General features: G+C 30.0%; 3 protein-coding genes across 12 annotated transcripts in view; 2 read left to right on the top strand and 1 right to left on the bottom strand.

Annotated features, from left to right (window-relative positions):
* The window catches only part of LOC106784531 (myb-like protein X), a 29565-nt gene extending 20792 nt beyond the window's left edge, over positions 1 to 8773 (top strand). For 5 of the 10 annotated variants that reach the window (XM_014744189.1, XM_014744190.1, XM_014744192.1 and 2 more), the window contains 12 exons: positions 206 to 396; positions 490 to 568; positions 726 to 871; positions 1449 to 1584; positions 1825 to 2742; positions 2871 to 3048; positions 3368 to 3474; positions 3554 to 3686; positions 3776 to 3847; positions 3920 to 4067; positions 6698 to 7723; positions 7843 to 8772. In XM_014744189.1, the coding sequence (XP_014599675.1) occupies positions 206 to 396; positions 490 to 568; positions 726 to 871; positions 1449 to 1584; positions 1825 to 2742; positions 2871 to 3048; positions 3368 to 3474; positions 3554 to 3686; positions 3776 to 3847; positions 3920 to 4067; positions 6698 to 7723; positions 7843 to 8160 (3452 nt within the window). In that variant the 3' untranslated portion in view covers positions 8161 to 8772. Of the gene's footprint in view, positions 1 to 205; positions 397 to 489; positions 569 to 725; positions 872 to 1448; positions 1585 to 1824; positions 2743 to 2870; positions 3049 to 3367; positions 3475 to 3553; positions 3687 to 3775; positions 3848 to 3919; positions 4068 to 6697; positions 7724 to 7842 lie in introns of all 10 variants that reach the window. The other 5 variants (XM_014744196.1, XM_014744197.1, XM_014744198.1 and 2 more) reach the window with 3 other exon arrangements.
* A 280-nt stretch (positions 8774 to 9053) lies between these two features.
* Positions 9054 to 13081, bottom strand: LOC106784533 (UPF0553 protein C9orf64 homolog). The gene is made up of 6 exons (XM_014744201.1): positions 12887 to 13081; positions 12526 to 12741; positions 9922 to 10084; positions 9748 to 9861; positions 9471 to 9656; positions 9054 to 9343 (listed from the first exon to the last, which is right to left on the bottom strand). Exons 1-6 carry the CDS (start codon positions 12980 to 12982, stop codon positions 9105 to 9107), a joined length of 1014 nt encoding a protein of 337 aa, XP_014599687.1. The 5' UTR covers positions 12983 to 13081; the 3' UTR covers positions 9054 to 9104.
* Positions 10563 to 12114, top strand: LOC106784532 (fibrous sheath-interacting protein 2). The gene is made up of 5 exons (XM_014744200.1): positions 10563 to 11039; positions 11112 to 11459; positions 11529 to 11665; positions 11764 to 11864; positions 11926 to 12114. Exons 1-5 carry the CDS (start codon positions 10633 to 10635, stop codon positions 12016 to 12018), a joined length of 1086 nt encoding a protein of 361 aa, XP_014599686.1. The 5' UTR covers positions 10563 to 10632; the 3' UTR covers positions 12019 to 12114.
* Positions 13082 to 13122: the final 41 nt, after the last annotated feature.

Here is a 13122-nt window from a genome sequence, read left to right on the forward strand (position 1 = left end):
AATATACATAATCACGTAACCATATACGAGTTAACAGTATCTCGAAACTCGATGAGATTTTTTTGCCTTTCGTCCGTTTCATTTTCATACTTCCGTTGAAAAATATTCAAAAATAGGGGAAAAAATTGCCTTTAAGGAAAATCAAACAAACTGATATAATAGAATGTATTTATTAAGGAGAAAACGTTTTTTGTCGTTGTTCCAGACAAACCATCGACGGATTCGCCAACAATGGCACATTCGGCACTTCGCGAACTCGTTGGACGAGCCGTAGAAGAGGCCAAAAAATTACCTGGTCTTTCTGACTCGACCGCCGATAATTCAAGGACGCACGACGAGTGTAATATTTCAGAGCACAGTTACGAAGATCTTCTCGCCACTGCGATATTGAACAAAGTGAGCAAAAAACTTACAATTAGTTTCTTTTCTTTTTTTCCTTTATTAAATGCAATGCTTTCAATTGAAATGATATCTATACATTCATTCTAGGTCATCGAAAAATTTCAAAAAGAACAAATCGATGGAAATAGCAACGTTCTGCACGAAAAGCCTTCGGCCAAAGCGGAAAGTACGTTTCCTGTGATTGACATAAAGAATGATTATACTTAACTATCTTAGCTAGATCTAAGAAATGATTATCTTAGATTTCTTTTTTTTATACGCTATATTAAACTAGTATTAAACGTATGGTATAAATATGAGGATTAATGTATTTATTATTTTAGGTGAAACTGAGTTAGGTCTCGATGAAGGTGTCGAAGAAGGTAGTAGTAGTTTGGAGCCCTTATCTCAGGACGAATGTAGCAGCGATTGCAGTGTAAAAGTGCGTGCGAGGCATTCACGAAATCGTCAAGAGCCATTATCCCTTACGGTATGTAATTGGATTACAAGTAATTGCTTATTAACTGAACGTCTTGGAAAATATATGATGATGTACACGAGTGTAGTTAATAGATCTATGAACTTTTACCATATTTTTTCCATGCTTTATAGGTATGTACAAAATTATCCGTTAGAATATTCAACGATTTAGTTATATAAAACGAACAATCGTTATTCCATTCGTTTCCTATATTTATGTATAATACGTTCATGCATATACACTTACGTCAATGATAGCTAACTGGTCAAGACTTTTTACCAAGCTATTTATAAGAATAATTTAATGGCTATTAGAATCGTTAGATAGTTAAAATAGTCATTATTTAAATTTATAGCAACATTTTCGAACGTATTTTGAACATTGAAGAAAGTAATAATCATCATACAACGCGTTTAAATATTAATGAATCGATAGGTTTTTCTGAAATGACGCATCTATTTAATATGTAATGAGCAGTATAACTTAATATGAGAATTAAAGTATACATTTAACCTTGGTGACTCGGTTGAATTAAACATTTTGAACTGCATGAATTCTTTCAAATATATTGATATGTATTTTTTAGATAGAGGAACGAATAGAAGAGGTTACAACTACGTACACGTCCGATGAAGATCCTCCGGAATGTGTAAAAAATGGTCTACACATCACAAATGTTCGTCGTGTGCCATTTCCGGAGCTTGGTATGGATATCATCGATCGTAAGTAATTTAATTGCACGCGACAGTGAACGATTATTAGATCAGTCGTTAAATTCGATTGTATTTGGTTGTTCTATGTGATTTGGTATCGTATTGAATGAAAAAAATAATCTAATTTTTAAAAAGATTTTTATTTAAATACGATTCAAATACGAACGAACTTATAAACTGATCTGATTACTTTTTACATATTCTTTTAATCTATAGAAATGTTCTTTTTTTGTTATTACTATTATCCAGCTTCTCAGGAATCATCCGACGAAAGTCAAAATGAAGAGGATGAATCAACGGCTCATGTTGATCTCGTAGCACCGTTCCAATCCTGGGAAGAAAATTGGTTATTTCAAAAGAAAAGAGTACCGATTCAATCGGATCCTGTTGCCATGCTGGTACCAAGCTCCAGCGCCGATTTTAAAGCATTGATCGGTGATAAGGATGCTGAGGATACGTCTGATCTTTCTGAATGTTCATCGGCTCAATCCGATGAAGAAATCGAAAAGGAACTCTTAGAAGCTATCAATAACGTTGTGCCAAGATCACCGAGAATATCAGAATGCGAAATTGTTGAAAGTTTCAATGAAAATGAAACAAATGTTCGTAAGGATATTCAAGATTTTCATTCAATGAAAAATAATTATGAATTTATCGAAACATCATTGGATTATCAAAATAAAACTAATCAATTGTCTAAAGGCGATGTTAAATGCACCGAAAATATAATAAATATAGGAAAGAACGAAGTTATTCAGAAAGATAAAAAACATCTTATGAATTCTTTGAACAACAATAATAATATCGAAAAGGAAGACATGAATTATAATATAGAAATAAATGATCAAAAGTTTGATACAAGATCGGAATACGAACACATAGTAGATTCGAAGACTGAAATACAAAGAACGGATATCCGATTACTTCAGTCTCAAAAGGACATCACCTCACCGGATGTGCCAAAGATACCGACTCAGTCAATGAAATCGTCAATGTTAGAAAATAATCTTGAAGTTATTCCTAACGACGTGGTAGATTTGAACGAGAAGGTCAATTTGAAATCTTTGGGCGACAATAAGAATAAAATCATTGATCAGGATATCAATGGTGAAGAAGATAAAACAACGTTGTATTCGCTAAACGTTTATTCTAAAGAAGAAGTGCATTGTAAGTATCTACGTTATGGTGATCCAATGTTATCATATACTATAAGTAAAATTATTTAATCATTTTTTAAAATTCAGATTATACCAATTAAATAATGTCTCTTTTATTATTCGTACGATTTATTTTAGTTGAAGATGGAGCTCAGCAAGAAAGTGAATATACTGAACATTATGATACAGCAACGCAGAGACATTTGGATAGTTTAACGAAAGATGAGATCTACGTGTTACAAAATGACGAAGTGTTAGGAACTACGGTAAACGATATCGAATTAACATCAAATTTGTCGTCCAAAGAAGAAACATAGTAAGTTCGATATCTCATTACTTTTACTTTTCCTTAAGAATTGTCATTTTGTACATTTTATCAAATGAACTATTGAATTTCCTGTCATTGCAATTAAGAGATGACATAAGAATTAAATTGAATAATATGTTAATTATTTTCAAATATTTCGCGATAGTCTTATGTTATCTCGTAAATTTCGATAACAAACTTTCGTTTATTTTTCATAGTAACTTTTTAAATGTTATATAGATTTTTGAGAGACTTTATATCGAACAAAGAATTTTTTTTTTCTAATGACGTGATAATAAATAACGCATATCAACATTCCTCTGTGTAGCAAGGGCCGAGAAGCTGTGGCAAGCGTCAAAGTTGATTCAGTTTCTTATTCGTCTTTAGAGAAAACAGCCGAGAAAGATATACAATTGTCTACACCACCACGTCCAGGTAATCAAAATCAAATGACATATTTGATTATACCATTTAGTGTATTACATATATTATATGTATTTATGTAATCTAATAGGTACAATCGCTGAAAGAGAACATAAGAAATGGGAAAATGCTGCACCTATTGAAAATAATCCTTACAGTGAGAAGAGCATTAAAAAAAGACTTTTAGAAAGACAATATAGCAGAAGATCCGCAGATATGCCAGGGTATATATAAATTATCTCGAAATGAATTAATATAATTATTTAAATAATCCTCAATTCGTTTTCGTCACTTATTATTTTATTCACTTTAGAATGAATACCGAGTTACCGTTAAGCAATGGAACTGATCTTGTTTTAGAACCTAATGAACCAGATATTAAACGGTAATAGTCAAATTTTGATTAATGTCATATTTGAATAAAAATTTGATTTTTAATGAATCTTTCAATTAATAGATTTGGCAGAGATTACTACATCAATAACGCAAGATCAGCAACCGGTGACAAGATACGAAAATCACCAACAACGTCCGCATCGAGCAGGCCTGGTAGTGCATTGTCGCAACGTTCAAATTCGACCACAGGGACTGACCAAGAACAACAGGTGAGTTTCGAACTTGGAAAGTTCGAAGAGGCTTCCTTACACGGTAGCCTATCTAGACGGAGTTATCGCGATCGACACGCAAGTCCTAATTTTGCTATCAATCCTCTGCTGCGTTTGGAATCTCACGAAAATTTCGACGAATCAAACTCAATTACCGAGGAATCAAACAAAAATATATTCGTGATCGATGATCAAACATGTATCAAGGATCAAGTTGAAACAATTAACGATTTATGGACAAACGAGATATCAAACAATTTTCTAAATGATACGATCGTTATCAACAATGTGAAAATGAATCCATTATATCAACGTTATCAGAAAGAATGTTTACCAATCGGTTCTAATTCAAATGATCGTGATTCCGGTATGGATTCGATCGAATATTATTCGGATAAATTATCCTGTACAAAAGACGAAATAAATGTCAGGGAAAATCAAATAATTTCAACTAATAACAAGAGATATCTTAATATGTTTAATTACAAATATCATACTTTTGGTGGAATAAGAAATTCAGTTATCTATCAACGAGATCGTTCAATTAATTACAAAGACGACGTAGTCGAAGATAATTTCTTCTTTGGGTCACCCGATTTTGTCAATATGAAATTTCAAACTTTCGGTGGGATTAAAAGGAATAAAAAAATCGACGGTAGAAAAATACAAAATTACAGTAAAATTAAATTAAGACCAACGATACAAATAATTACAGGATCTAAAGCTAATCATTCCGCGAATAAAAGTATAATTAATGAAAATAAATTGGAAGAAGTAAAAAAGGACGAAATTATCGATGAGGACGATTGGTTGGACGAGGATGAACACTTGGAAACTAGATCGCTTGAATATAAATTCAAATCGAATGATAGAGATTCCACGCGATTTTTAAATGCTAATTCCAATATTAAAAATAGGCGTAAGAGAGTTCTCAAAAGACAAAACAGAGTAGAGAGCATAGAAGATAATAAATACGAAAACAGGAATAATTTGATTAACGATACTTTGCGTAATTGGAAATCATTATCGTCGAATAATCTTACTTCATATCACTCTTTAGATTTATCAAAGAAAAACAAAATAAGAAAGATTAATTATACTAAAGGTAAATTATTAAGACAACATTCACGTTCTTCGGAGGAAGGAAATTTGAAATTAGAACCGCCTGTTGTGCCACAAGTTATCGAACGAAATTTTAAGACGTTGAAAGAGCTTAAAAATTCGAATTCTCGTAAAAAGAAATGTAAAGATAATTCCACTAATAAAATATTAGGTATAAGAAGCCTAAGTAATATTACGATTTGGTAACAATTTAACATTTTTTTATTAATTACATTAATAAGTAAGTAATTTAATAAGTATTTTTATATCAAAGTTTTATCAAAGTTAATCGACAGTACTTGAAACAAAACAGCCACACTTAAAGAGTCCATTTATGTTTAAATATCTCGTATTCAAGGAATCGTTAACGAATAGTCTATTCCAAAGAAATTTATGCCAAAATGTTGTCAGTTTTTTCTCAAACTTAAAATTAACAATTAAGATATGCCATTACCGTTCTTTTTAGTTAAAAATTTGTTATTGTTGGAAAGTTTTATTTTGTTTAATTTTATTTATGTTATTTATCTCAGGAATATATGGTGTAGCGTTTACCTAATCGTACATCTTATGATCTCACTTATAATTTAGTTACGAATACTTAATAATTAATTGGGAGTAAAACGAAGGGATTAACTATATCTGACTTTAAATATGTATTATTGTGTAGACCCCTTAAAATAATTTAAATATATTATTTATTTAATATCTATTTTTTTTGTTCTGTTTAAAATTGCATGCTTTTAGGTGTCGGTTATTAATGCATCGTTATTTTCAGCAAATCGAATATACTCGATTGATTCTTCTGTTTATGCGCGTACGTGTATCGTAGATGTAAAAAGTTATAATAGTAATAATAATAATTTATTAATTATATTGTATATAACAGTGTATATATATATAGTTCTGCACCAATTTGTCTGTAAGAGTCACTGATAAACTGTGAAACTTGCTGTCTCTATATTAATTTGATATTATACAAAGCAACACTCTATTCGCACTGCATATGCATGAAAGCTGTGATAAAATAAATTGGTAAGTAAACTTTAAAAAAAATTCAAGTTTGTTTCATATGCGTTGTTCTTCGTTTAACTAACAACTAACCCCAATTTATATTCTTGGATTTTATTTCTTTTTATCTCAAAGGAACGAAACTTTTGAGTAACTTAATCACGCTGATTTTTATCGTAAGGGTAACACAAAATGAATATAAATATACTCGTCTCGATTATCAATTTAATTGATTACTTCTTGCAAGATTTATTAAAACTAAAAAAAAAATGAACTTCGCTCTCCTAACACTGCACACGATATCTGGGTATAGGCTTCCGATTTGCTTCATTCTAAGAATACGAGATATGATCTAATTAAAAATATTTGTATCTACAGTAGTACCATATGCATGACTTCACGATGAAAACTAACTTGTATATATATAAAATACTTAATGAAAAATTTGTTATATGTTTGGTTTGAAAAAAAAAATATCAATTTTGTAACATTGCATAATGATTCATTTTCATTTGTTTCAGAATGAAGAAAACTTCGACAAGGACATGGCATACGATTCACCCAAATCGAGAACGGAAAAATGGCGAAGGAACAATTCTAATTCTTCCACGGAAGAAAGCACGAAAGATGAATACACGGAAAAGAAGAAAAACGATGTTTCTCCAATGAAACGTCAAAAATCATGGAACGATCAAAAAGTAGATCTTTTAGAAAACGAACGTAAAAATAGTAAAAACGAGATAAACGCGAGACTGAACAATCAGGATAACAATTGTGGGATCTTCGAAACCCAAAAATCTTATATTCAGAGCGACAAGCAGAAAATGATACGACGAATCGATTTAAAGGCTTACGGTTTTGAAAACGATTTTGATTCGAATAAAAAAGAAAATGTAAAGTCAACGAGACCGCTAAGGGTTGTGAACAAACTCAATCTTAAATCATTCGGTTACGATGGTGGGTTGCGTCGTACGCAATCGCATAATCAGATCAATGGTGTTGATATCAAGCCAAGGATTGTTAGGATGGCAAAGAAATCGAATCTCGGTCATTTCAGGGATCATCGTAATTTTGACGATCAAGATCATTTTGAAAGACAATGTTCTAATGATTCAAATCTCACGCAAAGTACTGGAACTCTTAATGAACTTTGCGAACAAGCTGATCACAACTTTTTCAATACAGTGATGACTTCTGCTACATCGGTTCCTAATATTGCGAATAGTGAATATTATGAAGATACAAATGGGGATTCTAAAGACGTCGACAGTGAGGAAGAAAACGTTATGAATGATTCAAAGGATAAGAACTTAGGAGTTGATGTTGGGAATGATAGTGGCTCGTCGAATGTTAATTCGGAAATAGACGTGGAGGAAAAGGATTTATCTACGGAGAAATTATCGAATGGAAATCACGAAGTGGATTCTTCCGAAGAAAAAATAAACTTGAAAAATATTGGAGAAAACAAACTTCCTATGCCATCGGTTAGAAGATTGGCCGAAGCTTTTAACAAGCCAACGATAATCGCTCCAACTCCTGCACCACGAGTAAGATAACTTATTTTGTATATATTTTATAAATCGGTTGAAATTTTCCGGGCAACAAATTAGTTCCTTTTTTATTACGAATATTTTTATCTTCTTCAATAAGATATTTTTGTTTGTAGACTGCAAAATCCAATACAGCGCATAACGAGAGATGTGTAACACCAGAATTACAAATAATCGAGACACCCAGGCAGATGCATAGTTTAACAGCCAGGTCTCTTTCGAAACAATTTCGGGAAGGCTTACGACAAATTCCTTACAAAGTAACTTCACCACCGGCTAGTCATGTCACCATGGAACAATCTAATGACCGGGAAAATCAATCGGAAATAGTACAAGCTAAAAGGGATCATTCGTTGAAAGATATTAACGTAATAGCCCCGGGTAAGTTGAAATCTAATATCAAATTTTGGGAACAAATGCAAAGGCGAAGTTAAAAGTTTATGACGATGGACTTTGAAATTGAATAAAAAGGCACACTATTGCGTCGCCATGGCGATGATTTTTAATTCTTAACTATAAAATAAAAAAAAAATATATATATATATATACGTAATGTAATTTTTAATAATATATACAACACTATTTTATACACTTCTATTAGAATTGCGTTTCCCGCAGACCAGTCATAATTTTATATAAGTAAAAAGCACGATGAAGGCGTCGTATTGAAACGATAGAAAGAATTATACGTTCATATTAATAAAAAAAGGAAGTTACCATCCTTACCACGTGCAAGAATGTGTTAACGGAATATGTTAAAAAAAAAAAAAAAAGGATTAATTGTAAAGTTACTTTGAATCAGTCTCTGATAATTACTTATGTGATTAAATTTGTGCCAAATGACATGAATAATAATATGTCATTAGCCAAAGAAGATAATATTGTAATTAATTTCTTTTATGATTCATATATATATACACACTGTTCCATTTCCAGGATAAACTCTCTTTAATAAAGAGCATCATTTTGTACATATTGTTGAATTTTTAATGTTAAATATTAAATAATCGTCATTGATGAATATAAAGTTCAATTTTATTATACACGAGATAAAAATATATTTGTAAAATATTTATTATTAATTTAGTAAACGTGCACAAACACGTGTGTGTATGATTGCACAGACATTTGTTATTAAATATATATATGTATATCATTAGTCTTGCGAAAGTTGAAGTTCAGTAAATGTATTATTTGTATCAAATTTCATTAAGTACACGCGCATTGCTTTAACTTAATTTATACAATATAATGCATTGCACTAAAATATATACATATATATATTTTTTTTTTATTTAAATAAGATAATTAATGATTAAATATAATATAACAAAATTCATAAAAATAAACATAATGTATATCACTTAAAAGAAGGAAATTAATAATAGATACTTCTAGTTTTATGAAATGGTATGTCCTCTAACTCTTCGGCGTGTTCTCGACGATAGTCCCACAAAAAATGATCGATTAAGATACAATTAATATCACTTTCCTTCAAACGTAAATCACTATAAGAATCTATTAAATGTCTAACTTCGTTATTAACACGCTCAATAACTTCTATCGAACATCCACGGATTTCTATTTCTTCAACACTTCCCGATTCCAACTCTAAGCCTGCATAAACTCAGTATTTAAAGAACAACGAAAACATGTGTATTATAATTTATGAATGGACAGTGTTTATAAAAAACACATACCTGTTATATATTAAACTAATAATAAGTACGATAAAGAAACTCACCTGACTGAAGTTTACTTAACAAGGGATTACTATATCTGAGAGCACCAAAATGAACGAGAACTTGAGGAATTCGATAATCCGCAAACATGGTAAGAAAATCAATATCATAAAAATCACCATATTTTTTCCCCTTAAAGCAAGCCCAAATATCACCGATTAAAATCTGAGCCCTTTTATAAAAACTAACTAAAATAAATAACGGTAAATATATTATTTTTTTATAATCCATTATAATATTATATATAGATCATCTTCGAATTTACGCGATATAACTTACTTTTATATGTTTGGAATTGTGCTTCATCTTGAAAAGAATGAAAATCAGTAACAATGAGTTTTAATAATTTTTTTGCCGAGCCTGAACAGGATTTTATACATTCGACGAATGTACCTATATTATGAAAACAAATGTTATTATTAATGATATTACGAAAATATTTGAAAACTGTACCTTTATATTTGTTTAATAGTACTTCTCCAGCTTGATGTAGAACTCTTACTCTTTCATTTATAAGAGGAATATTAGTATTGTTATCATCACTTCGAAAGATTACTTCAAGTTCATTTTTAGTTATTTCTGAATAGTACTTAGGATCTATTATAGGTGTACCCTCCTGTTATACGTATTATATATGCATATAGAAGTTATCACACACAAATAATTTAGAAGATAATAATGATAATTAATAAAACAGCCAATATAAAGTAATAAGATAAGGAATCATTTTTATAAAAATACGTAATTAATAGGTAAATATTAGTCGACAAATACCTAACAATAATAATTTACTAATGAAAATGTAAGAAAAACAAAAGTGAACAAATATAAATATATGACAGCTATATTCATTCCAGTAGTAAATATTAAAATGACATTTGATGATTAGAACATTATCCAAATTCATTAACATAGATATTTAAATTTATATATTGTCATTTTTAATTAAACACATAATGGTACGGACTTGCAATATTATTGATATAATAAGTCTTAAAAAACCAACGTAAGTAGATTATGATAGAATAAAATTAAAAGTATAAATAAATATTAAAAAGCTTAAAAAATTTGTATAATTTAATTAGAGCTTTGGATAAAGTAATTGAAAGTATTCCCAAACCAAAGGGTGCTATTCCTAATTTTGGACTACCAAAATGGAAGGTAATGCCTTTAGAATCTAAGATTCCAATGGTACCTGGACCAGAAGGTGCCTATAACTTTACACGACGTAAAATAGGGAAAAAATTGTGGACCAGTTCATCGGATGCAGAGTTTAATTTAAATGATCCATATTGTTATGAAATCAAATTCACATACGATGCATTGCACGATGAACATTTGGTACCATTTTTTTCAAAAACGAATAATATTCAGCATTTATTGAAAGCTGGATTAATTACACGTAATTTGGAAGGAAAATGTTCTTTAAAGGATTATAACATGTACAGAAAATATTTAAGAAATTTACACACTGATAGTATTAAACGTGAATTAAGAAAAAGAACGTGCATTGCTCATGAAAAACGAGAATTAGAATATGCTGAAGAACAAGCACAAAATGAAGTGAATAAGTAAGATTTTCTAAATAAAGGAAGGCTGCTTTTTTCTTGTTTCAATTTTATTCATATTTGTAATGATTTTAGATTAAAGAGAAGAGAAAGACTAATAGAGGCACGTAAGAAAATATGGACAGCACATAAATTGGAAGAGGAAGCAAAAATTAGAGCGCAAAGAGAAAAAGCGAAAAAATTAATTAAAAGAATGAAATTATTACAAATAACAAAACGTCAAGATCAAATGATGCGTGCTGCAAGAGCAAAGGCTCGTTCAGACAATATAAAACAAAAACAAAAGTTAGCGACTGAAATTCAAGAGCAAAAAAAAATTCATACGTTTGTAGATTGGCGTAAGAAAGAACATATGCGTAAGAAAGCTAGAGAAGCGAGATTGAAACATGATCAAGAGCAAAAGACTATGGCCATTGAAGAGAAGTAAGTGATGGTAAAAAATTATTGAATGATTACTTTATATTTGTACGGTATATATCAATTATATTTTAGATGGAAACTAAGACATGAATTGCAAAGAAAAGAAATTGAAAAAGAACAGTTTCTATTCGATTATATGAATACTCAACGCGCAAAATTTATAAAGAAGTATAATGAAAAGATAGGAAAGGAGAGAGGACGAATGGATAGTATGGGGAATTTCAATCTAAACATTATTTCTATTTTATATAGTAACTCGAATATGACTAATGATAAATATAAATGACTAATATTCTGATATTTGTAGAACTTTTACAAAAAATGAAAATGTTTGTACAATGTTATATGGCCCGGCGTTTACCAAGAGGAAGAGAAAGAATTTGTTGTACGTTGTACAATGACAAACAGGTGAAATTTAAATTGTTTGCTTGCTTAATACATCCATCTATATAAATTGTATGTTTACCAGAAGTCAGTAAATGAAACTAGGAAATTGTCACACACATTTGAAACTCGCTTGACTCTTTCAAAAGACAAACAAGCACAGGTAAGTTTGAATTAATTTGATACCAAAGTTTATAATTATGTAGATTTATCATAAAAAACGTATAAGCAAATGTATTAATGCTTAACTCTCAGTTTCTTTTTAATCATTAAGCTATATGTTAGATAAATAAATATCTTTCTAAAAACATTTACACATATATACATATAACAGAAAAAGAAAGAACTTATTGAACGTAAGGAAATATCAAAAATATCAAAATACTCGAAAAAAAAGAAGACAAAAAGACAAGAAAAGAAAAAATCTGGAAGAGAGAAATTAACAGATAAATTAAGGAAAGAGGAAGCAAAACCAGAATTAAAAGAAAAACCTGTTATACCAACAATCGCTGTAACAAAATCAGAAGAAAAAGAATCACCGGAAATATTACAGAAGGACAAATGCAGATGCCAAAAAATCCAAATTTAATGTTTAAATGTTGATGAAAATAAACAAAAAAATAATTAGGAATAAAATTAATTAAATGTAAATACTTGATATCTAAGAAAGAGCGCATGAACTTACATTTATAGCTCTTTGAATAGCAGCACACATTGCAAAATATCCAGTCTGTCCGTTGACTTTCCATTTATTGGCATTGTCTTCGGTCCAAAATGAAAAATTTAATAAATCCAACACGAATATCCAGTCAATGGCTGTAGGGTCAGAGCATTTAGGATGAAATTCACATTGTGAAAAATTATTAATATCTATTTTTTTTTCTTTAAGCTCTTCCAAAACCTGAAACAATGAATTCAGTTAAAGCTCAGTTTTTATTTAAAAATAAGAATGGAAGAAAAGTGTTAATATGCACTTTTATATATATATGACAATGTAATAAAACAAACAGATACATAATGTACATAACTTGTTGCTGTTTACTTACCTTGTAGGCAAGTGCTTTTACACCTTCGTCTTCTATAAAAACATCTTTTGCATATGCGGAAATAACTTTAGCTGATTCTCTCGGCATTATAACCATGTTTGAACGATTATTACAATAATTACTTGGGTATAAAATAAAAATGTATTATGAAGTAGAAGACATCTAACCGGAAATCAGAATAAATATAAATAATGTAAATCTCGCTTATCATTGGAAATTTAGCATTATGTCACGTG

The sequence above is a fragment of the Polistes canadensis genome, unplaced genomic scaffold (assembly GCF_001313835.1).
Source record: "Polistes canadensis isolate GaletaPanama2010 unplaced genomic scaffold, ASM131383v1 scaffold_37, whole genome shotgun sequence".
NCBI classification, from domain to species: Eukaryota; Metazoa; Arthropoda; class Insecta; order Hymenoptera; family Vespidae; genus Polistes; species Polistes canadensis.